The 26,337-nt window shown below is 46.2% G+C and overlaps 1 protein-coding gene across 2 annotated transcripts in view; it reads right to left on the reverse strand.

Moving 5' to 3' along the window:
- The window catches only part of EPN2 (epsin 2), a 120,524-nt gene that overhangs the window by 22,257 nt on the left and 71,930 nt on the right, over positions 1 to 26,337 (reverse strand). For both annotated transcript variants that reach the window (XM_038762653.1, XM_038762654.1), the window contains exons 3-4: positions 1,671 to 1,783; positions 194 to 286 (exon numbers count right to left, since the gene is read on the reverse strand). In XM_038762653.1, the coding sequence (XP_038618581.1) occupies positions 194 to 286; positions 1,671 to 1,783 (206 nt within the window). The remainder of the gene's footprint in view (positions 1 to 193; positions 287 to 1,670; positions 1,784 to 26,337) is intronic.

Genomic DNA, 26,337 nt, shown 5'->3' on the forward strand with positions numbered 1-26,337 from the left:
GATACAACAATAAGCAAACATATTCCCTGCCCACAGTGAGTTTACAGTCTAGGGGACTGCTAAGTTTTCTACCCAGCATCCTCAAAGAAAATGTAGCGCTGTTTCGATGAAACCATATTAAAACCAATACTACTTGACTGAGCTCAGGATGTTTCATCAGAATGAAATACATTTCTCATAAATGGAATATTACCTCTTTTTTCTTTGGAACTTTAACTGTGTCTCTTCGACTTTCTTCCAGGGCCATCTGTAATCTGAGGTCATCTCCACGCCTGAGACGTTCCTCCTGTAAAGGACAGATGTGGATCTTGGATCTGATTTTATTCACAAAATTTAAGCCTCAACTAAAGCTATCCCAGGAGTGCAAAAAGATAATATATGTAAAACAGAATTTTACAATACACAGAACACACGATAAAATAGGACTTCCTTTTGTTCATTCCATTCAAAAGTTGTTTTGGTTCAGAAAGAATCTTAAATGTTTATTCTGATACATCAAACTATTCCCCTCCCACCCCTAAGTACACCTCTTAATACCTTTTAACCACTTCCAGTATACTCTATCAGGTCATGACTTGAAACATAATCATCCATCTTAACACTACGGTTTGTAAAAGTAGGTAATAATAATGATGGTATCTGTTAAGCACTTACTATGTGCGAAGCACTGGTAGAAACCATCCGCTAATATTGCCTTATGATTCAAGAGTTTGAAATCTAGAATAAGAGCGTCGTCACCATGTGTTATCCAAATCACAGAAGACAAAAGATCAAGAAACCCAAATTTCAGCCATACTTATATCTTTAACACGTCATTTCTTTAATCACTTTTGATTTCTTCAGCCACTTTCAATTATATCTGAGATATGCCACACCATGGCATATTCTCTTGGCTTGACAAAATGATATGAGGCAACGGTTCATTCTTGGAAAATGTCTAATTTTCAGCTTCCAATCCTGAAGAAATTTAAATCGGCCTGCACATCCTTTACTGGTGTCCTGACATTATATACAGTCACATAGCTTAGAGATGCTACACTTCAAATTATTCTCTAAGTCGTATCATTTGGAGTGTTAAATGAAGTATGTGATTGGCTACAATAGCAGGTTTGGGAGCTAAGGATACTTTTTTAAAGCCTGCAGATGCTTCCGATTAATAAAATATCAATACGCTTGAGGCCGTTAAGGTGAGATGACTCCCTGCTGAACCTCATTCTCAAATCCTACCCTTCTCAGAGGCCATTCACACTGTTCTAAAAATGGATTCTAATCAATTTATTAAAGAGAACTGTCACCGTCCCAACTTTCCAAATGTCAGCTGTTGGCAGTTGTGTTCAAGACAAGATTTTGCTTGCTTTGTGCTTTTCCTCTCCGTGATCACACAAGTCACGTGTGTCCTAACCTTTCGGACATGGAATGTGCCCTCTTACTGTGAGTATTAGGTTATCTGAGGCAGTACTGGGTGAAAAAGTAAGGCTTTTGAGAATGATCCATCGTATTTATTGAGCTTTTACTGTGTGCAGAGCACTGTACTAAGTGCTTGGGAAAATACAAAAGAACAGAGTTGGTAGACACGTCCCCTGTCCACAACGAGCTTACAGTCTAGAGGGGGAATTGATGACATCAGTGATGATAAGGCTATGGTGGAAAATGCAAAATCCAGAACTCACCTGCTCGGCAACTTCTCTGCTCATTGCTAATGCGAGCTGGAGCTGGAGCTCCTCTTCTCCGCTGGTCTGTGGCCGGGCCTGCTCTAGCTCTGAGGAAACCTGTGGGGACGTAGCTGTTGAGGGAAAGGAACACATACTTGTATGCGAATGACTTGCAACTCAAAAGATTATCACCGTGGCAGAGGTGAGCTATATTCTAATAATCTGGAATTACAAAGGGAAAGTGTTCTGGATACTTAAGAGAAACCTAGGTCAACTATAAGCGTAAAGTCGTGGTGTAGAAACTAAACAATAGGAGACCAAAAAGTGAAGTATTTTCAAGATATAAAAGCAGCCAGCTATCAAGATTTCAAAAATCACAATGTTACCGGGTTTTCTTTGAAGGGATGGACAAAACAGAGAATCAGTCAACCAGTAATATTTATTGAGCACTTATGTGCAAAGCACTGTACAAAGTGCTTGGGAAAGTCCTCTGGACTGGAAGCTCATCGTGGGCAGGGACCATGGCTACCAATTATGTTGTGTTGTATGCTGCTCTGCATACAGTAAGCTCGTTATGGGTAGGGAACATATCTGCTAATTTTGTTGTATTGTACTCTTCCCAGCCCGTAGTACAGTGCTCTGCACACAGTAAGTGCTCTGCACATAGTAAGTGCTCAATAAATACCACTGATTGATTGATATGGTAGGCTTTCATTAAATACCTTGCCTAATTAATTACAGTACAATAGAGTTGGTAGACTGGATCCTTGCCCACAAGGACCTTGCAGTCTAGAGGGGGAGACAGACACTGAAATAAACACAGATAATAATAATAATAATGATGGCATTTATTAAGCGCATGCTATGTGCAAGCAACTGTTCTAAGCACTGGGGAGGTTACAAGGTGATCAGGTTGTCCCACAGGGGGGCTCACAGTCTTAATCCCCATTTTTACAGATGAGGTAACTGAGGCACAGAGAAGTTAAACAATTTGCCCAAAGTCACACAGCTGACAATTGGCAGAGCCAGGACTTGAACCCATGACCTCTGACTCCAAAGCCCATGCTCTTTCCACTGAACCATGCTGCCTCTCCAGCAAATAGGGGAAATAGGGTATAAAAGATATCATCCTAAGTGCTCTGGGGCTGAGGCTGGATTGATTATCATCAAGTGCTTAGAGAGTACAGATCCAAGGGCGCAGGTGAGGAAGAGGGGGTTCCAAGCCCAAAGTGAAGTAAGCATAGAGGTAATTAGGTGAATGTCTTTGAAACTTCAGGGCTTCACTGAGCCCGGCGGGAGATCTGCCCATGGAAGTCCAGGCATTTCTGGGGCGGCTCCAGCTACGGAGGCAGCTCTGAAAAAGTAGAGATTTCCAGGATCAGGGCTTGAATCGTGCACACTGGCACCTGGGCTCCAAACCATCAATTATAACATCCAAGGGCCTCAATTTCCTCCCTTGGCCTTTCCCCTTTTCGTTTTTGTAATGTGCTGCTTTACGGGGAGGAGCTCTGGGTTAAAGCTGTGGATGGCTTGAACATCCATTGACAAAATATTAGGAGAAGTTGGGTTAAATGAGGTGAAATATACAGAATAAGAATACTGCAAAAAATGGAGTTACATTAGGCCATTCTTTATATTCAAGAATCTATTCCTAGTACATCCACAACCGTTTTTTTTAAAGAAATGTAGAAAATCCACTGATGCTATTCTGCAAAGGCACTATTTCTCCAAACTATACATTTAATGATCATACAATTTCACACTGCTGAGCACATGAAGATTTTGCGATAAATTCTTGGCTGATATAACTAACCCCCAGATTATTTCAAGGATATATATTTATAGCTGATAAATTACCTCTCAAAGTAGTTTTTATTAAAAAATGTGGACTGTTGGGTGACACAATTAAGCCAGGAAATTAAAGTTATTGTACAATGCCTTCAATATCTACAATCAATACTCTGTAACAGTGTACGGTGAAACCTCATTCTCCTAGACTGTAAACTCATTATGGGCAGTGAAAATGTGTCTGCTAATTCTCTTGTATGGCAGTCTCCCAAGCACCCTGAATAGTGCTCTGCACACAGTAAGCACTCCATAAATTCCAATGATTGATTCCAAATGATCGTGAATTCCAACATAGTGGGCGCGAAATTAAATGTGAGATTAAACTAGAGGTGTTGAAACTGGCTGGCCCTCTATTACAGAATAGCACTTCAATTATTTACAGCAGCAGATACTATATATCATAGAATTAGGAGAAAATCACAAATGGGAAGGGTTCGTCCTCCAGTATTCTGAGACTTTTTTGCTTTGGCCAAACATTGGAAAAGAGCTTGAAAAGCACGTCAGTGACCTAGGTTTCTGAGGAAACAAGCACAGCTGATCAAGTGGCTACACCTGTTGCATTTAGTCATCTCCAGTCAAAGGTAGAAAGATAGTAAGACGCAACTTGGACGACCACATAACACAGCCCCAGTCCAGCGACTACTTTGCAAATATCATTATTATTATCATTTTGGATTGTCCATCCGGGCTCATACCTCCTGCTTATGGGGCATCCAAGCAGGGCACAGGGGAACTGACTGAGAGGGTGTGGATGGTTCAGTGCAAATCATCACAACTAAAGAAAACAACTCAAGTGAATTCCCGACAGATGGCAGCACATACCTCTCCCCCACTTAACCATTGGTATAATAATGATGATGCTATTTGTTAAGCGCTTACTATGTGCAAAGCACTGTTCTAAGCGCTAGGGAGGTTACAAGGTGATCAGGTTGTCCCACGGGGGGCTCACAGTTTTAATCCCCATTTTACAGATGAGGTAACTGAAGCACAGAGAAGTTAAGTGACTTCCCCAAAGTCACACACAGCTGACAGTTGGCGGGGCCGGGATTTGAACCCATGACCTCTGACTCCAAAGCCCATGCTCTTTCCACTGCGTCACCGAGCACTGCTCATCCAAATGCCAAGGGGCCATAAGGAGCTTTTTTATGGTATTTGTTAAGCGCTTACTATGTGCCAGGCACTGTTTGACGCACTGGGGTAGATACGAATCTTAATCCCCATTTTACAGATGAGGTAACTGAGGCACAGAGAAGTTAAGTAATTTTCCCAACATCACACAGCAGACAAGTGGTGGATGCACTACTGTATTTTCATGGACAAAGGGTAAGCGTGCAAGAGATTCTTTTTCTTGCCTCAAAGACAACACTCACAGATGTGGTCTCGCTACAACAGTGCCATCTTCAAAGAGGAGGACAAGGAAAACTCTAGTGTTTTACATTAGCAAGATGTTTCCTTCCTTCCCAGTCTCTCCCCTAGTAAAGAAGGTGTTCCCTTTCTGCATGCCCTCACCACTCCTGCTGCACATCCACCCACACACAAAGACATGTTAATACCCACACCCATGAAATTTTCTTCCTGAGATGAGGCCAGGAAGAGGACAGCTTTCTCAAGGGTCTTCTGCAATTTGGTGCTGCTACTGCTTGCTTTCCCCTTTCTTTTTTTTTTAAATGGTACTTATTAAGCACTTACTCTGTGGCAGGCACTGTACTAAGCATTGGGAAACATGAGATAACAGGTTGGGCACAGACCCTGTCCCATATGGGGCTCAAGTCGGAAGGAGGAGGATTTAATCCCCATTTTACAGATGATGTAACTGAGGTACTGCAAAGTGAAGTGACTTGCCCAAGATCATCCACCAGACAAATGGCAGAGCCAGGATTAGAACCAGGTCCTCTGACTATCAGGCCCATGCTCTTTCCACTAGGCCAAACTCTGTCCTCTTCCGTTGGCCCTTAAGGACTGTGGGGATCAACCATTCCCTATCAATCAATCAATCAATCAATCGTATTTATTGAGCACTTACTATGTGCAGAGCACTGTGCTAAGCGCTTGGGAAGTACAAATTGGCAACACATAGAGACAGTCCCTACCCAACAGTGGGCTCACAGTCTAAAAGGGGGAGACAGAGAACAGAACCAAACATACCAACAAAATAAAATAAATAGGACAGAAACGTACAAGCAAAATAAATAAATAAATAAATAAATAGAGTAATAAATATGTACAACCATATATACATATATACAGGTGCTGTGGGGAAGGGAAGGAGGTAAGATGGGGGGATGGAGAGGGGGACGAGGGGGAGAGGAAGGAAGGGGCTCAGTCTGGGAAGGCCTCCTGGAGGAGGTGAGCTCTCAGCAGGGCCTTGAAGGGAGGAAGAGAGCTAGCTTGGCGGAGGGGCAGAGGGAGGGCATTCCAGGCCCAGGGGATGACGTGGGCCGGGGGTCGACGGCGGGACAGGTGAGAACGAGGTACAGTGAGGAGATTAGCGGTGGAGGAGCGGAGGGTGCGGGCTGGGCAGTAGAAGGAGAGAAGGGAGGTGAGGTAGGAGGGGGCGAGGTGATGGACAGCCTTGAAGCCCAGGGTGAGGAGTTTCTGCCTGAGGCGCAGATTGATTGGTAGCCATTGGAGGTTTTTGAGGAGGGGAGTAATATGCCCAGAGCGTTTCTGGACAAAGATAATCCGGGCAGCAGCATGAAGTATGGATTGAAGTGGAGAGAGACACGAGGATGGGAGATCAGAGAGAAGGCTGGTGCAGTAGTCCAGACGGGATAGGATGAGAGCTTGAATGAGCAGGGTAGCGGTTGGGATGGAGAGGAAAGGGCGGTTCTTGGCAATGTTGCGGAGCTGAGACCGGCAGGTTTTGGTGACGGCTTGGATGTGAGGGGTGAATGAGAGAGCGGAGTCGAGGATGACACCAAGGTTGCGGGCTTGTGAGACGGGAAGGATGGTAGTGCCGTCAACAGAGATGGGAAAGTCAGGGAGAGGACAAGGTTTGGGAGGGAAGACAAGGAGCTCAGTCTTCGACATGTTGAGCTTTAGGTGGCGGGCGGACATCCAGATGGAGATGTCCTGAAGGCAGGAGGAGATGCGAGCCTGGAGGGAGGGGGAGAGAGCAGGGGCAGAGATGTAGATCTGGGTGTCATCAGCGTAGAGATGATAGTTGAAGCCGTGGGAGCGAATGAGGTCACCAAGGGAGTGAGTGTAGATTGAGAACAGAAGAGGACCAAGCACTGAACCTATCCCCCTCATCAAACTATCCTCATCAAACTATCCCCCTCATCAAAGCCTTATTGAGGGCACATCTACCTCAAGAGGCCCTCCCTGAGGAAGCCCCACTTTCCTCTTTTCCCACTCCCTTCTGCGTCGCCCTGACTTGCTCTCTTTGTTCATCGCCCCCATTCCCAGCCCCACATCACTTATATACGTAACTATAATTTATTTCTACTACTGTCTGTCTCTCTCTCTAGACGGTAAGCTTGTTCTGGGCAAGGAACGTGTCTGTTTATTGTTATATTGTGCTTTCCCAAGTGCTAAGTGTACAGGGTAAGTGCTCAATAAATACGACAATGAATGAATGATTTTTCCCAGGCATGTCACGGTCGCCCGGTGGGCTCCATTCTGAGGAGCGGGGGGAAGGAGGTGGGAAAGGAAGCCCAGCGCTCCTGACTCGGTGGGGGAAAGGAAGAGGTTGCTGAGAGGTGCAGCCCCTCTCCTTGCTGGCCCTAGACCCAGCCTGACTGTCCGGCTTCACCTCTGGGCAAGGAAGCCACCAGAGTCATTACAATCCTGCCGTTGGGTCTTGCAAGACTCCTGCTTCTCCCCCTTGGCCGCCAGTCATTCAGAATGGTGGTGGCTTCTGTTAACATCCTGGGAGGTGGGTGGGTGAACGGTGAGACCCCCTTGGCCCAGGATGGAAACCTCACAGGAGTTGCCATCCTGGACCCCTGGCACAAAGTCAATGGAGCAAGGGACAGGCAGACCACATACAACTCCATCTCCTCTCAGGGATGGGCAGCAAATAAGGCCAGTTTGCCAGCATCCTCCTCCCCTTGCCCGTCCCCAGGACCAGTTTTATTCAGCTCCAGCGGGGTAGGGCCTGATAGTGGAACTGACAGTGGTAGCATCAGGTTTCCCTGGTGCTTCCAGTCATCCAAAAGCCATGGCAACAGCTACTGATGGGGAAGGGGTGTGAGGATGGAAATGAGACTGGGGAAGAAGATGGCTAACTTGGCTGCTGCTACCAGGCCTACAAGTCCTCTCCACCATGAACGCTCACCCTAGTCAAACGGGCACACGCACAGGGGGACCATGAAATGGCTAAAATTCTGTAAGCGAAAATGGAGCAATACTGTGATCTTTTCTCTCTAGAAGCTTGTTTCTTTCAAATGTGAGTACAGTATAGAACCGCCCAGCAAATCAGCCCGTTACAGTAAGAGCTTTCACTTCTAAGCATGGTGGGCTCCCTCATTCATTCATTCAATCGTAGTTATTGAGTGCTTACTGTGTACAGAGCACTGTACTAAGCACTTGGGAAGCACAAGTTGGCAACATATAGAGACGGTCCCTACCCAACAACGGGCTCACAGTCTAGAAGGGGGAGACAGACAACAAAACACTTTAACAAAATAAAATAAATAGAATAGTAAATATGTACAAGTAAAATAGAGTAATAAATCTGTACAAACATTTATATAGGTGCTGTGGGGAGGGGAAGGAGGTAGGGCGGGAGAATGGGGTGGGGAGAGGAAGGAGGGGGCTCAGTGTGGGAAGGCCTCCTGGAGGAGGTGAGCTCTCAGTAGGGCTTTGAAGGGAGAAAGAGAACTAGCTTGGCAGATGTGCGGAGGGAGGGCATTCCGGGACAGAGGGAGGACGTGGGCCGGGGGTCGATGGCGGGACAGGCGAAAACGAGGCACAGTGAGGAGATTAGTGGCAGAGGAGCGGAGGGTGCGGGGTGGGCTGTAGAAGGAAAGAAGGGAGGTGAGGTAGGAGGGGGCGAGGTGATGGACAGTCTTGAAGCCGAGAGTGAGGAGTTTCTGCCTGGTGCGTAGGTTGACTGGCAGCCACTGGAGATTTCTGAGGAGGGGAGTAACATGCCCAGATCGTTTCTGCACAAAGATGATCTGGGCAGTGGCGTGAAGTATAGACTGAAGTGGGGAGAGACAGGAGGATGGGAGATCAGAGGGGAGGCTGATGCAGTAATCCAGTCGCGATAGGATGAGAGATTGAACCAGCAGGGTAGTGATTTGGATGGAGAGGAAAGGGCGGATCTTGGCGATGTTGCGGAGGTGAGACTGGCAGGTTTTGGTGACAGATTGGATGTGAGGGGTGAATGAGAGAGCGGAGTCGAGGATGACACCGAGGCTGTGGGCTTGTGCGACGGGACGGATGGTAGTGCCGTCTACAGTGATGGAAAAGTCAGGGAGAGGGCAGGGTTTGGGAGGGAAGATAAGGAGTTCAGTCCTGGACATATTGAGTTTTAGATGGTGGGCAGACATCCAGATGGAGATGTCCTGAAGGTAGGAGGAGACCCGAGCCTGAAGGGAGGGAGAGAGAGCAGGGGCAGAGATGTAGATTTGGGTGTCATCAGCGTAGAGATGATACTTGAAGCCGTGGGAGCGAACGAGTTCACCAAGGGAGTGAGTGTAGATACAGAACAGAAGGGGACCAAGGACTGACCCTTGAGGAACCCCTAGAGTAAGGGGATGGGAGGGGGAGGAGGAGCCCACAAAGGAGACTGAGAATGAACGGCTGGAGAGATAAAAGGAGAACCGGGAGAGGACTGAATCTGTGAAGCCAAGGTTGGATAGCGTGTTGAGGAGAAGGGGTGGTCCATGGTGTCGAAGGCAGCTGAGAGGTCAAGGAGGATTAGGATAGAGTAGGAGCCATTGGATTTGGCAAGCAGGCGGTCATTGGTGACCTTTGAGAGGGCAGTTTCGGTGGAATGTAGGGGACAGAAGCCAGATTGGAGGGGGTCGAGGAGAGAGTTGGCATTGAGGAATTCGAGGCAGCAGGTTTAGACGAGGCAGCGGGTGTAGACGACGCGTTCAAGGAGTTTGGAAAAGAATGATAGGAGGGAGACAGGGCGATAACTAGAAGGAGAGGTGGGGTCACGAGAGGGTTTTTTAAGGATGGGGGAGAGGTGGGCATGTTTTCCTTCAATACCAACAGATGTTGCGTAATAACAAAAATAATGATGGCATTTGTTAAGCACTTACTGTGTGCAAAGCACTTTTCTAAGTGCTGGGGGGATACAAGGTGATCAGGTTGTCCCCCTTGGGGCCACAGTCTTTATCCCTATTTTACAGATGAGGTAACTGAGGCTCCAAGAAGTTAAGTGACTTGCCCAAGGTCACACAGCAGACATGTGGTGGAGCCGTGATTCAAACCCATGACCTCTGACTCCAAAGCCCATGCTCTTTCCACTGAGCCATGCTGCTTCAGGATCTCCCTCACTAAATTTTGGGTGAGGGTCACAACCTACCAGGGCGCAAAGCCAAATAATAACATAATGGAAAGACAACTGAGAGAGATTACGGACACAAAGGGTGTGGATTTTTATGGTTTGATCAGATTTAACCTATTCCCTCTAGACTATAAGCTTGTAGTGGGCAGGGAATGTGCCTTCCAACCCTGTATATTGTTATACTGTACTCTCCCAAGCGCTTAGCACAGTAAGTGCTCAATAGATACAATTGATTGCTTTAATTTATTGCTTTTTAAAAAAAATTGGGTGTAACTCAAGTAGCCCTAAAATATTTTAATTTTTAAACCTTTAAGAAAGTACATTTTGGCAGTGGAAGTGTTAGGGAAAACCGAAGTCAATTTCCTAATGGGTCCTACCTCTGTCCTCGATGACTGAAGCGACTTTTAGAGTGCTGCGTAATCATCTGTTGGCAACTCCATTCTAACTGCTTTAAAAAAATTTTTTTTTAAGGGGAAGGGAATTTATTTTAATGGTATTTGTTAAGTGCTTACTCTGTGTCAAGTACTGCACAAAAATGCTGGAGTAGATACAAGCTAATCAGGTGAGACACAGTCCCTGTCCCACGTGGGGCTCACAGTCTTAATCCCCATTTTACAGATTAGGGAATGGAGGTACAGAGAAGTTAAATGACTTGCCCAAGATCACACGGCAGACAAGTGGCAGAGCCGGCTTTAGAACCCAGGTCATTCTGTCTCCCAGGCTCTATCTACTATCAATCAATCATATTTATTGAGCACTTAATGTGTGCAGAGCACTGTACTAAGCGCTTGGGAAGTACAAGTTGGCAACATATAGAGACAGTCCCTACCCAACAGGCCACGCTACTTCTCAGAAATTTTCCTTCTTTAAATTCTATAAAGGATCTGGCAATTCCTTGGGAAAATGGAATCCGTAGTCACGTCTTTCATCATTTCTCTCTTACGACATACAGCCTTCACCTCAAAACTAAAATTTGGGTGGTAAGTTTTTTATTGACACTGGAGTCCACTGCCATAAATTATATTGCTACAAATGGCAACACAGAGCTCGGATGCTAACTGAGCATGTGTTTATCCATTTGCATCATTTGCAAGTGCCAGAAAGGAGTGATAATATAAATTCTTGCCAGAAAGACATGGTTGAATAGGCCCCAGAAAATTAAGTTACAATATGTAGTTAGTAATAATAGTAATAAAAACGGTATTTGTTAAGCGCTCAGTGCGCCACGCACTCTTCTAAGCACTGGGGGTGGATACAAGCAAATCAGTTTGGATAGAGTCCCTTGCCCCATGTGGGGCTCACAGTCTCAATCCCCATTTTACAGATGAGGTAACTGAGGCACAGTTGCCCAAAGTCACATAGCAGACAAGTGGTGGAGCCGGGATTAGAACCCACAACCTTTCGACTCCCAGGCTCGTGCTCTATCTAGTTAAAATCCTAGTTAAGATAAATAAACCGAATTGCATGGCTTATTTGCCACAGTAAAAATTTAAAAAGTTGATAACGAACTGCAGTGTGTTCACACCTTTGCTACTGGAATTTTCCACTTCCCATATTTAAACAATTATTCCTAGTTTTAGGGCCACATGGAACCAAATTATCCTCCAGCAACTATGCATAATTCAATTAGGCTATACACCTAAACACAAAATTCAATTTTCCTTGATACTTAACAGAAAACTAATTGTATATATGTATATATGTTTGTACATATTTATTACTCTATTTTACGTTTACATATTTATTCTATTTATTTTAGTTGTTTTATATGTTTTGTTTTGTTGTCTGTCTCCCCCTTCTAGACTGTGAGCCCGCTGTTGGGTAGGGACGTGGTGGGGATGGGGAGGCAGAGAGGAAAAAGGGAAGTACACGTTGGCAACATATAGAGATGGTCCCCACCCAATAACGGACTCACAGTCTAGAACCCCTCACCCTCGCCATCATCCTCCTCACCCTCACCCTCAGCTTCAAGGCTGTCCATCACCTCGCCCCCTCCTACCTCACCTCCCTTCTCTCCTTCTCCAGCCCAGCCCGCACCCTCCGCTCCTCTGCCACTAATCTCCTCACTATGCCACGTTCTCGCCTGTCCCACCGTCGACCCCGGGCCCACGTTCTCCCCCTGGCCTGGAATGGCCTCCCTCCGCACATCCGCCAAGCTAGCTCTCTTCCTCCCTTCAAAGCCCTACTGAGAGCTCACCTCCTCCAGGGGTCTTCCCAGACTGAACCCCCTCCTTCCTCTCCCCCTCCCCATCCCCCCGCCCTACCTCCTTCCCCTCCCCACAGCACCTGTATATATGTATATATGTTTGTACATATTTATTACTCTATTTATTTTACGTGTACATATTTATTCTATTTATTTTAGTTGGTTTATATGTTTTGTTTTGTTGTCTGTCTCCCCCTTCTAGACTGTGAGCCCGCTGTTGGGTAGGGACGTGGGGGGGGATGGGGAGGCGGAGAGGAAAAAGGGGGCTCAGTCTGGGAAGACCTCCTGGAGGAGGTGAGCCTTCAGTAGGGCTTTGAAGGGAGGACGAGAGCTAGCTTGGCGGATGTGCAGAGGGAGGGCATTCCAGGCCAGGGGGAGGACGTGGGCTGGGGGTTGAAGGCGGGACGGGCGAGAACGAGGCACAGTGAGGAGGTTAGCGGCAGAGAAGCAGAGGGTGCGGGCTGGGCTGTAGAAGGAGAGAAGGGAGATGAGGTAGGAGGGGGCGAGGTGATGGAGAGCTCTGAAGCCGAGAGTGAGGAGTTTTTGCTTGATGCGTAGGTTGACTGGCAGCCACTGGAGACTTTTGAGGAGGGGAGTGACATACCCAGAGCATTTCTGTACAAAGATGATCCGGGCAGTAGTGTGAAATATAGACTATAGTGGGGAGAGACAGGAGGATAGGAGATCAGAGAGGAGGCTGATGCAGTAATGCAGTCAGAATAGGATGAGAGATTGAACCAACAAGGTAGCGGTTTGGATGCAGAGGAAAGGGCGGATCTTAGCCATGTTGCGGAGGTGAGACCGGCAGGTTTTGGTGACGGATTGGATGTGAGGGGTGAACGAGAGAGCGGAGTCGAGAATGACACCGAGGTTGTGGGCTTGTGAGACGGGACGAATGGTAGTGCCATCTACAGTGATGGGAAAGTCAGGGAGAGGGCAGGGTTTGGGAGGGAAGATAAGGAGTTCAGCCTTGGACATGTTGAGTTTTAGATGGCGGGCAGACATCCAGATGGAGATGTCCTGAAGGCAGGAGGAGACCCGAGCCTGAAGGGAGGGAGAGAGAGCAGGGGCAGAGATGTAGATTTGGGTGTCATCAGCGTAGAGATGATAGTTGAAGCCGTGGGAGCGAACGAGTTCACCAAGGGAGTGAGTGTAGATAACAGAAGGGGACCAAGAACTGACCCTTGAGGAACCCCTACAGTAAGGGGATGGGAGGGGGAGGAGGAGCCTGCAAAGGAGACTGAGAATGAACAGCCGGAGAGATAAAAGGAGAACCGGGAGAGGACGGAGTCTGTGAAGCTAAGGTTGGATAGCATATTGTGGAGAAGGGGGTGGTCCACAGTGTCGAAGGAAGCTGAGAGGTCGAGGAGGATTAGGATAGAGTAGGAGCCGTTGGACAGAAGGGGGAGACAGACAACAGAACATGTAGACAGGTGTCAAAACCATTAGAATAAATAGAATTGTAGCTATATGCACATCATTAATAGAGTACAAGTAAAACAAATAGAGTAATAAATATGTACAAATATACAAGTGCTGTGCGGAGGGGAAGGGGGTAGGACAGGGGTCAATGCGGAGGAGGAGAGGAAAAAGGGGGCTCAGTCTGGGAAGGCCTCCTGGAGGAGGTGAGCTCTCAGTAGGACTTTGAAGGGAGGAAGAGAGCTAGTTTGGCAGATGTGTAGAGGGAGGATGGGAATAAAAAAAGGCTCAAAAAGCTGAGGGAGTCAACAACCCCAACGAAATGGGCACTTGTGAGTGCCACTCACACCCCTCAAGTCCCCTTGAAAAGTGAACTGAAAAATGACGCTTATTTTGGCAAGGAAAAACATTACTTCATTGTCCCCAACACTGACTTAAATTTAATAATTTAAGAATTGTTCTTGGAGAGTAGCAGGATGCAGGAAGCAGTTTGCTTTCTAAAGGATGTTAAGGGTAAATACATTCATTTCCTAAATCACTGAGGGGAACCCTCAATGTTAGTTTTCAATTCCAGCATTATTAATTTCCACAGCCACGATAAACGCTTGCCAGCCGAGTGCTGAGAAAGGCATCTGAATTGCAAGGATCTAGCTTAAGTTACTGCCTTGGAAACAGTTTCTCTACCCCCACAAAGCATCTCTTGTGCAAGGGCACATGACGGTTAACTCAGACGTTGATGTAAATGGAACTGAATTGATCGATTCTGCCCTTCCAAGCGCCGCTCCGTTACTGCTTTTAGAATTCTGAGGTTCATGACACACTGGCCACACGGAAGGAACTGTCCGGGTTGTGACAGACGTCATCGGCTTACTCACTCACAAACTCGAAGGGCACAATCCAAACATTTCCGACTTTAGCTAATCATCAAAACAGAGATCTAACCACTTCCGCTTTGTTAGTTCTAATGATTTACTGATAATTTGCAAAACGTTGGGCAGAATCTGAACATCATCCCTGGCAATACTTACAGGGCTCAATTCCGTAAGGTAAAGCAGGGTATTCTAGGCTCCGATTTATTGTCTACAGACAATTATATCTGTTGGAGCTGGATAAAAGCTAAAAATCTAGCATGTTGATCCTCCCTCCTCTCCCCTCAAACACACACACACACAAAACGGTGCTCCAAATAGACATTTCAAACTCTTAGGAACAGAAAACTCTTTTGGTCTCTGCTAGTCTACCAACAGGTAAGAGTACAACACAATGAAACTGCCTTAGATAGACTCAACGGTCCCCTGACATTCAAATCCGCTAAGCGGTTGTCACAGATAGGTTTTAGTCAGGTTGCTGGTCGGCCAGCAAGCCTAGCTGTGAGGACAATTCCAGTTTATCATGCAGAGTATTCCTTGTCCCAGGCAGCCCTCAGCTCCCAAGCAGTGGCAAGGCTCAGGTCCGTACACACAGTCCCTCAGCCTCCCTGCCATTTATAAAGACTGGATTTGTCTCAAAAACACTCGGCACTCACGCCTTGCACCTTCACCCGCTGTGGTCTGGGGCTTTTCTCTTGAGGGCTGGGTCCTGATTAAGATCCAGGCGCTAACACCTTGTTTCCCCTCTATTAAGCCCTCAGAGACCATGATACCACCATTCTTTCACAACCTGCATCTCCTCCGTTCCTGGAGATGGACAGGCCTGGCCTTCCCTGAGGACAGAGGCTACAGGCGCCTGTGTGGGGGTGGGGAGGAGAAAGTGGTCCCTGATTAAAGATCTTGAGTGACTGATGATCAATGACTGGGTGATTGATTCAGTTGTTGGCTAGCTGATGATTTCAGGGAACAGGGCTCTTCTGGATGTCTTCATTCATTCATTCAATCGTATTTATTGAGCACTTACTGTGTGCACAGCACTGTACTAAGCGCTTGGGAAGTACAAGTTGGCAACATACAGAGACGGTCCCTACCCAACAGCGGGTTCACAGTCTAGAAGAGGGAGACAGACAACAAAATAAAACATATTAACAAAATAAAATAAATAGTATAAATATGTACAAATAAAATAGAGTAATAAATATGTACAAACATATATACATATATATACAGGTGCTGTGGGCAGGGGAAGGAGGTAAGGTGGGGGGGGGATGGGGAGGGGGAAAAGTTAAGTGACTTGCCCAAAGCCACACAGCTGACAACTGGCAGAGCTGAGATTTGAACCCATAAACTCTGACTCCAAAGCCCATGCTCTTTCCATTGAGCCATGCTGTACAAGATAAATCAGTCTGCTGGGGGTGAAAAGTGAATACTGAAGGTGAGGAGATGAGATTAATTGAGGAAGGTCTCCTGGAGGAGATGTGATTTCAGAAGGGTTTTAAAGATGGGGAGAGCGGCAGTCGGCCAGATGTGAGCGGGGAGGTAACTCCAGACAAGAGGGTGGGTGTGAACAAGCAGTCGGCAGCGACAACGACAAGAACAAAGTTAATTTGAGAGGAGGGAAGCAAGGGAGCTGGAGTGTAGTGGGAGAGGAGCTAAGAGAAGTAGAGGGAAGGGAAATGATCGACTGCCTTGGAGCCAACGTTTGGGAGTCTCTATTAGATGCAGAGAGGAAGAATGGACTACAATCGGAGGTTTTTTGTGGAATGGGGAGATGGATGGAAAATGAGGTTTCAGAAAAATGATCCTGGCTAAGCCCTCTTCTCCTTTTCTTCCACTGCTTTCTGCGTCGCCCTGATTTGCTCCCTTTGTTCGTCCCTCCTCCTAGCCCTATAGCACTTATGAACATATCCGTAATTTATTTATTTATATTAATGTCTGTCTCCTCCTCTAGACTGTTATCTCATTGTGGGCAAGGGATGTTTGATATATCACTACAGTGCACTCAGTATAATGTTCTGCACATGATAAGTGCCCAATAAATATGACTGACTGAGTGCAGCAGAGTGAAGCAGGGACTGGAGAAAAAAGACCCCGGAGGCCTGTGAGCGGGGTGGTGTGGTACTCAAGCTGGGATATGGCAAGTGCTTGGACCAGTGGAGTGGCAGTTCCAATGAAGAGGAAGACACAGATTCTGGAGAGGCTGTGATGATAAAATAGGCAGGATTGGGGAACTAACTGCATAAGGAACTTGAAACAGAGAGGGGCGATGAGGGTAATGCCAAGGCTGTGGATTTGAAAGAGGGGAGCGTGGTGGGGTTGTCAACAGTGATAGGAAAGTTTGGGAGAGGATTTGGGAGGGAAGAAGGGGAGTTCAGTTTTGGACACGTCCAGTCTGCGCTGCCTGCTGAACAAACATGTACAGATATGCCAGGGGCAGGAGGCGATGTGAGTTTGCAAAGACGGGGAAAGGCTGGGGTTACTGAGGTAGATTTGGGTGTCATCCATGTGGAGGCAGTAGTTGAAGCCATGAGAGTGGATGAGCTCCCTAAGGGAGAAGGAGCAGATTGAGGAAAGAAGGGGACTCGGTCTTGAGGGACACCCACAATTAGGGAGTAGGAGGCAGAGGAAAAGACAGCGAAAGGCTGAGAAGGAACAGTCAGGATAGAGGAGAATCAGGAGAGGACTGTGGTGGAGAAAACTCAGCCCAGTTATCTGACTCAAATTGTTGTTCTTCTTTGAATCAGCCCTGGGCTGAGGCGCTAATTTGTTTTAGCCCAGATGAGAGTGGTGGAGGTGATTCTGTTCATATTTCAGACTCAAAAGTCCAAGTTTCAAGACCAAGGCACTCACCAAAGGGCTTTCTCCTCAATGCTTACTTATCAACTGATGGGCATTATACGCAATTAGACACTGAAGAGGAATCTGATTCTCAAGATCCCAAGAATCAGCACTAGGCCGGGTTTCTGGCCAAGTACCAAGTGGCTAGTAGTCGCCACGAAACACAAAGCACACACACAGGTTCCTGGATTATGCTCTGTTCACCCCATCTTGATTACTTATCGTGTATCTACCCCAGGGCTTAGTGCAGTGCTTGGAACATAGCAATCACTGTTAGTGAGAAGCGGCATAGCCCAGTGGAAAGAATATGGACCTTGGAGTCGGAGGACCTGGTTTCTAATCCTGGCTCTGCCACCTTCCTGCTGTGTGACCTTGGGGCAAGTCGATTCACTTCTCTGAGACTCAGTTACTTCACCTGTAAAACAGGGATTTAAGACTGGGGGACCTATAATAATAATAATAATAATAATAATGATGTTGATGGTATTTGTTAAGCGCTTACGATGTGCCAAGCACTGTTCTAAACGCAGGGATAAATACAGGGTAATCAGGTTGTCCCACATGGGGCGCACAGTTTTAATCCCCATTTTAAAGATGAGGTAACTGATGCACAGGGAAGTTAAGTGACATGCCCAAGGTCACACAGCTGATAAGTGGTGGAGCCGGGATTAGAACTCACGACCTCTAACTCCCAAGCCCGTGCTCTTTCCACTGAGCCATGCTGCTTCTCTAATTCCTGGACAGGGAATATGTCCAGCCCAATTTTTTTTTAATGGCCTTTGTTAAGCGTTTACTATGCATCAAACGCTGTTTTTAGCATTCATTCATTCATTCAATCGTATTTATTGAGCACTTACTGTGTGCAAAGCACTGTACTAAGCGCTTGGGAAATACAAATCGTCAACATATAGAGATGGTCCCTACCCAACAACGGGCTCACTGTCTAGAAGGGGGAGACAGACAACAAAACAAAACAAGTGGACAGGCTTCAGTACTATTAGAATAAATAGAATTATAGCTATATACACATTCATTCATTCATTCAATCGTATTTATTGAGCGCTTACTGTGTGCAAAGCACTGTATTAAGCGCTTGGGAAATACAAATCGTCAACATATAGAGATGGTCCTTACCCAACAACGGGCTCACAGTCTAGAAAGGGGAGACAGACAACAAAGCAAAACAAGGCTTCAATACTATTAGAATAAATAGAATTATAGCTATATACACATTCATTCATAACACTCACCTTGTATCCCCCCAGCGCTTAGAACAGTGCTTTGTACATAGTAAGCGCTTAACAAATACCATTATTATTATTATTACAAGTTAATTAGGTCGGACACAGTCCCTGTCCCACACAGGACTCACAGTCTAAGGAGGAGGGAGAACAGGTATTTAATCCCCATATCACAGTTGAGGAAATTGAGGTAACCGAGAAGTTAAGTGATTTGCCCAAAGTCATACAGCAAGCAACTGGCAAAGCCAGGATTATCTTGTATCTACCCCAGCAGTTGGTATACTGTCAAGTACAGGGTAAGTGCTTAAATACCATAAAAAAGCACTTAAATACCACAGTTACTATTATTACCACTGGAGAGGTCAGAGCATCTCTGTCAAAAGGCAGTCAAGTCAAAAATCAAATCATGAAGACCCTTGGGAGACTGTTATAAACTGAAAGTCTACAGGCCTGCAAGAACTGCCAAACTTCTACATGGCTGTGCTCCTGGACCCACTGCAAAGGACAACTGAATCCTTGAGCACCTCATTCAGGCTCACTTTTTGGACTATATTCCACTTTAAGTGGAGAAGCTTGGAGAAGCAGCGTGGCTCAGTGGAAAGAGCCTGGGCTTTGGGAGTCAGAGGTCATGGGTTCAAATCCCGGCTCCGCCAAATGTTAGCTGTGTGACTTTGAGCAAGTCACTTAACTTCTCTGTGCCTCTTACCTCATCTGTAAAATGGGGATAAAGACGGTGAGCCCCACGTGGGACAACCTGATCACTTTGTAAGCTCCCCAGAGCTTAGAACAGTGCTTTGCACATAGTAAGCGCTTAATAAATGCCATCATCATTATTATTACTATTATTGTTCAAGTGGTGAAACGGGATCACAGTTAATGAAGCTTGCTTTCGAGCACTGAAACTCTGTTCGCATTACCGCAGCTGAGCTCGGTGGGCCACGCGGAGGGAGTCTTTGACCCTAGGATCCCCAAGCAGCTGTTCGGGAGATGCCAAAATGGTGCAACCCAAAGGCAAGAGGCAGAGGAAACATTTATAGGGCAGGGGTAAATGCAGCTTCAGCCAGTGTAGTGGGAGCTGTAAATTGGAGGCAAATTTGGAGGCGGAATACGTTCGTGCACAACGAGTGTCTCCCCACTTTGACTATAAGGTCGTTGTGGGCAGGGAATGTGTCTGTTATTGTTGCATTGCACTCTCCCAAGTTCTTAGTGCAGTGCTTTGCACACAGTAAGCACTCAATAAATACAATTGAATGAATGAATGAGCAAGAAAAGGCTGGTTTGGTTTAAGCAGAAGCAGACACAAAAGGGCAAGAACGAAAAAAATAAAGGACCAGCTGACGGGAACGACAAACATGTCAGCACAAGGGACAATCTTTGTGAATGCACAGTTTGATGTGGGGGAGGGGCACAGTTGATTCTGCAATGGCCCTTTCATTCCCTCTCATTCCCATAGGGAAAATTCATCTAATGTAGCCGCACGCTCCCACATTGTACAAATGGATGAAAATAAGCCTGAAGAAGACTGAGATCGGGTCGGCTGGTACTAGCTTGCAACGTGGTAACTGTGCTCACAACCAGAGACTTCATCAACACAAAGCTGAATGCCATCGCTGTATTCTGGTAGCTAAGTAGTACGTTGTCCAACGATGCAGGGGTGGACAAAAGAGTTGAACAGTGAATCAAGGTAGCCATTATGCTCTAAGGAAGACTCACAGTGCAACAACAATGGAGCCTTAAGCTTCAGACCAAATTAGAGGACTACAATGTTTTAAAAGTACCCAACCTACTCTCTGGCTGGGAGACCTAAATCTTGAGCAATTTCACAGCACCACCTTCGAACCTTACTTAACAGCAAATGGCAGGGCAAAAAATAACCATGTAGTATTATTGTAATTGGCCAGGCTTAACGGGCTGACAATGAGGTAATGCTCTCAGTCTGCACCAGGGAAGATGTACCCAGCGCTTAGAATCAATCAATCAATCAATCAATCGTATTTATTGAGCGCTTACTATGTGCAGAGCACTGTACTAAGCGCTTGGGAAGTACAAATTGGCATCACATAGAGACAGTCCCTACCCAACAGTGGGCTCACAGTCTAAAAGGGGGAGACAGAGAACAGAACCAAACATACCAACAAAATAAAATAAGTAGGATAGAAATGTACAAGTAAAATAAATAAATAAATAAATAGAGTAATAAATATGTACAACCATATATACATATATACAGGTGCTGTGGGGAAGGGAAGGAGGTAAGACGGGGGGATGGAGAGGGGGACGAGGGGGAGAGGAAAGAAGGGGCTCAGTCTGGGAAGGCCTCCTGGAGGAGGTGAGCTCTCAGCAGGGCCTTGAAGGGAGGAAGAGAGCTAGCTTGGCGGATGGGCAGAGGGAGGGCATTCCAGGCCCGGGGGATGACGTGGGCCGGGGGTCGATGGCGGGACAGGCGAGAGCGAGGTACAGTGAGGAGATTAGTGGTGGAGGAGCGGAGGGTGCGGGCTGGGCAGTAGAAGGAGAGAAGGGAGGTGAGGTAGGAGGGGGCGAGGTGATGGACAGCCTTGAAGCCCAGGGTGAGGAGTTTCTGCTTGATGCGCAGATTGATCGGTAGCCATTGGAGGTTTTTGAGGAGGGGAGTAATATGTCCAGAGCGTTTCTGGACAAAGATAATCCGGGCAGCAGCATGAAGTATGGATTGAAGTGGAGAGAGACACGAGGATGGGAGATCAGAGAGAAGGCTAGTGCAGTAGTCCAGACGGGATAGGATGAGAGCTTGAATGAGCAGGGTAGCGGTTTGGATGGAGAGGAAAGGGCGGATCTTGGCAATGTTGCGGAGCTGAGACCGGCAGGTTTTGGTGACGGACAGTGCTTTGCACATGGTAAGCGCTAAACAAATACCATCATTATTATTATTACACAACCAAAAGTCTATGTTCACAAGACTGAGCTAAATACAATACAGAATTCTGCTACCTAGGCAGCCCCCCCGCCCCCCTCCCCCCACCAGACTGTCAGCTCATTGTGGGCAGGAAACGTGTCTAACGACTCTGTTTTACTGTACTCTCCCAAGTGCTTAGTACAGTGCTGTACATACAGTAAGCGCTCAGTAAATACGATTGCTTGCTTGACTGAGCACAGCAACCACCAAAACAATACTTGAGGAAGTAGAAAACTGCATCAGGAAGGTGAGCGTATCCTTCAGTAGACTGTCAGTGGTGCCTGCAAGGTATTAAGACTACAGACCAAACAAAAAGCCTCTGAAACTGCTGTTCTGTCCAACCTTCTCTATGGAACTGAAGGCAAAACTCCCCACCAATGTCACTCTTGACTCCTTGAGGAATCCCATCAGTCTCCGTCATGTTCCTCCAGTCTTCCTGCCCTAACCTGGAAGTAAACTGGGAACTGGCCCCACTGGGGCACCAGGAATTCATCTTGTCCTGACTCCAACGGAGATGGCAGGGGGATAGAGGGTCCTGCAGACCTCAGCAGGGTGGTTCTCGCCAGTTTCTGTGGCATTTCTTAGGTCTAGAGAGTCTAGTGTGGTCTAGAGAGGAGCTCCACCACTCACCTGCTGTGTGACACTGGGCAAATCCCTCCTCTTCTCTGTGCCTCCATTCCCTCAGCTGCAAAATGGGGATTCAGTACCTCTTCTCCCTCCTGCTTAGAATGTGAGCCCCATGCGGGACCTGATTTAACTTTTATCTACCCCAGCGCTTAACACAGTGCTTGGCACATAGTAAGCACTTAACAAAACCACCATTATTAATATCTCCTCTACTGTACTTCCAGGAGAATGATGGACTGGAGCCCATGTCATATACTGGGAGGTAGTAATTTGGTTCTTTCAACAACCTCCCCTGCTCCCCAGGGTCCTTTACCTTGACTGGCTGACTGAATCCCTTGTACAACTGTGGCTGGGTGTGGCATCAGATTCCTCCTAAATTCCAGAGCAGGCAGAGAAACCAAAGTGCAAACTCACTGCATATCTAGTCCATTATCTGTTGGCAGTCTCTCTCAGAGAAGGGCTTTACAACCAACACAACTGAAACTTATTTGCATGCCCTGAATGGCATCTATCAATCAGGCTTTTTTTCCCAGGCCAGACAAGTAAAGCCAAGATTTGGGTTGAGGTGAGGAAAAAAGCACAATTGCATGATGGTTACTCTGTTATTTAACCAAGGAGTGGGAATGCGATGTGGACATAGCGGCTCCATTCTACAGGGGTGATGGGGATCATCTTCCCCATTGGAGCCACATTTCCTGATTTAAAAGTTTCCAGTCAGAGCTAAAAAGACACAAAATAGAGACTTTCCAGCCTACTTTAACCTGATACTGGGCCTGGGAATCAGAGGACTTAGGTTCTAATTCCAGCTCCTCCACTTACCTGCTGTGTGATCTCAGGCAAGTCACTTCACTTCTCTGGTCCTCAGTTCCCTCATCTGCGAAATGGGGATTCAATGCCTGCCCCTCTCAGACTGTGAGCCCCACGTGGGACCTGATTATCTTGTATCTACCCCAGTGCTTGGCACAGAGTAAGCACTTAAATACCACAGTTGTTATTGTTGTCCCCTCAGTCCCCACCCCCCCGTAAAATTCCTGCCCATCTTTCGCCCCCACGCTTAAAATAAAAAGTTGGCACCTCTGGGTGTAGAGAAATAATGGAGATGCAATGAGGAATGCCATCCAGGGGTCAAACACATTATTACAATCCTGATTGATTTAAAAATCATTACTGTTTTGCTGTTGGAAGATAAGGGCAAATACATGGAGGTTACCATTCCAACGCACAAACAAGGCAAACAGCGGGGGAAGAAAAATGGAAATGATCTAGTTTCTCACTGGGGCCTAGAAGTCAGGGCATGGGTTCTCATCCTGGCCTCTGCCACTTGCCTGCTGTGTGGCCTTGGGCAACTCACTTCACTTTTCTGGGCCGTAGTTCCCTCATTTGTAAAATGGGGATTAACACTATAAACCCCTTAATAATAACGATGGTATTTGTTAAGCGCTTACAACGTGCCAAGCACAGTTCTAAGCACTGGGATAGATACAAGGTTATCAATTTGTTCTGCGTGGGATTCACAGGCTTAATCCCCATTTTACAGATGAGGTAACTGAGGCTCAGAGAAGCAAAGTGACTTACCTAAGGTCACACAGCAGACAAGTGGCAGAGTCGGCATTAGAACCCACGTCCTCTGACTCCCAAGCCCGGGCTCTTTTCACTAAGCCACGCTGCTTCTCTATCCCCATGTGGGACTGGGATTGTGTCCAACCTGACTTGCTTGTATCCACCCCAGTACTTAGTGCAGTGTCTGGCACATATTAAGTGCTTAACAAATACCAAATTGTTATTATTATTATTATTATTGTAGCATTAAGGAACCTGAAACTAGTGGCACTGCTCCACTGCTCTTTTTCTGTATTCTTATGTGGCTGTGTCTTTCATCTCAATCTTTCCTCATGTGTTTATTTCCAACCTCCTCTTTCTGTGTTTTGGACTGTGAGCTCCCCTGAGGGTCAGGGACCGTGGCTCTACTTCCATTACATGTTTCAACAACTCCCCCTTTAGACTGAAAGCTCACTGGGGGCAGGGAAAGTGTCTACCAACTCTGTTATAGGTTACTCTCCCAAGAGCTAAGCACCCAGCAAGTGCTCAATAAATAACATTGCTTCTACTACTCATCATGGGAGATCAATAAATCCGATTTTTCCTCCTCTTTGAAACACACGAGCTTTGGAAATAGAGGATGAAATTTGTGCATTGCTGCACCTTACAGAAGAGAGATGGTGACATCACTTCTCATTAGTTCAGTTTCACCCAGCTCCTGCTGAAAGTCTCCCACAGGTCAACTGAAGAGGGATTCCTAAATTGTATTGTGCATGCTGTCAGTGTGCATAATGCACACTTTTCCCGGGTCACTTATATGACAATCTATTATTTTTCATATTTTATAAGCAAGCCATCTTAGTTTAAACTTTTGTAAATCTACATTATACTACCGACTTAAGGCGGCTGACTTTTTTAAGTCAAAGAATTCTATTCAGACGGGCCACGTTATTCAGATCTTTTTAGATTTGCCCTCTCTTCCCCACTGCGTCCTTGGGAGTGTCTAGGTTATTGGAAATAGAGCTTTAAGGAAACATTGTTTTTTTAATCCACTGACATGCTTTACAATACCACTGCTGAAGCACATAATTTTAATGAGGTGGTGTGGAAGATTTTACCTTTATTGATATTCTTACTAGGAAGGTGGACTGTGGTAGATCAAAGAGTAATGTTGTATGTACATTTCTACATTTCTCCTTCATTACTTCCCACTAGGCTTATCACCATTACTTGCTCCCTTTGTTCTTCTCCCTTCCCAGCCCCACAACACTTACGTACATATCTGTAATTTATTTATATTAATGTCTGTCGCCGTTCCCCTCCGCCCCCAAGACTGAAAGCTCATTGTAGGTGCAGGGAATATGTCTGTTTATTGTTGTACTGGCATAGGGATTGTTGTCTCTGTTGCCGAACTGCACTTTCCAAGCACTTAGTACAGTTCTCTGCACACAGTAAGCACTCAGTAAATTTGATTGAATGAATGAATGTACTGTACTCTCCCAAGCACTTAGTACAGTGCTCTGCACAAAGTAAGCGCTCAATAAATATGACAATGACTTTAAGGAATGAGTTTTTTTAAAGGAGGAATCAGACTGGTAGGTGAAGAATGTCACTTAGCTTCTCTGTGCCTCAACTTCCTCAACAGCAGAATGGGGATATCTGTGAGCTCCATGTAGGACAAGGACTGCGGCTGACCTAATTTGTACCTACCCTAGCTCTTAGAACAGTGTTTGACACACAGAAAGCACGTAAGCACCATAAAAAAAGGTTTTCTCGTGGAAGCTGCTACAACACAGAGATTAGTTACTTTACCTGTAAAACGGGGCTTTAGACTGTGAGCGCCACACGGGGCCTGTACCCACCCCAGCACTTACGACAGTGCTTGACACACTGCAGATGCTTAACAAGTACTATAATTATTAATAAAACATTTTCCCTTCACCCCAAATTTTGGGTATTTCAACACTAACTGGGGTAGTGTGGTCCTCGGTTCTCCTCTCCCACTAGCTGAAAGGGCTGAGCTGCTCTGATCAACATCCTGCTATTAGTGCAAATATTTGCTTTCAGCCTCGTTCCTTTGATCCAGATCAGCCTTTCAGTAGCAGGGCATAACTGGTAGATGGATTCTCCAGCCCCCTGTTTCCAAGAAAGGAAGCACCCAGATATGCAATACTTTCCTTTTTATTGCATATACATGATATAAATTGCCAATTCATCCTTGTAACAAGGGGACTGGGCTTTACCTGAGAATATAAGAAAAGACAGATCACATTCACCCAAGCGCCCCACTCAAAGGTCTAAGTTTACCAGATAATTTAGTAATATTTGCATTTGTTTTCCCAATTTCTAGTCCAGAAGAAATTTAAAAATTTACTGAATGCCCCCAAACCCACTTTCATAAACTGGCAAAATCCATGAACCCTCATGGAACACTGAGAGAGGCTTTTCCTACAAACTGTGTGCTAGAATATCATCTGCGTGGCTGTATAATTCAAACTGGTACATATATCTATGTATGCAGTGCCTTTGCACACCATAAGCACTCAATAAATACAACTGAATGAATGAATGTTAATATGTTTTGTTTTGTCGTCTGTCTCCCCCTTCTAAACTGTGAGCACGCTGTTGGGTAGGGACCGTCTCTGTATGTTGCCAACTTGTACTTCCCAAGCGCTTACTACAGTGCTCTGCACACAGTAA

This window comes from Tachyglossus aculeatus, chromosome 21 (assembly GCF_015852505.1).
Source record: "Tachyglossus aculeatus isolate mTacAcu1 chromosome 21, mTacAcu1.pri, whole genome shotgun sequence".
NCBI classification, from domain to species: Eukaryota; Metazoa; Chordata; class Mammalia; order Monotremata; family Tachyglossidae; genus Tachyglossus; species Tachyglossus aculeatus.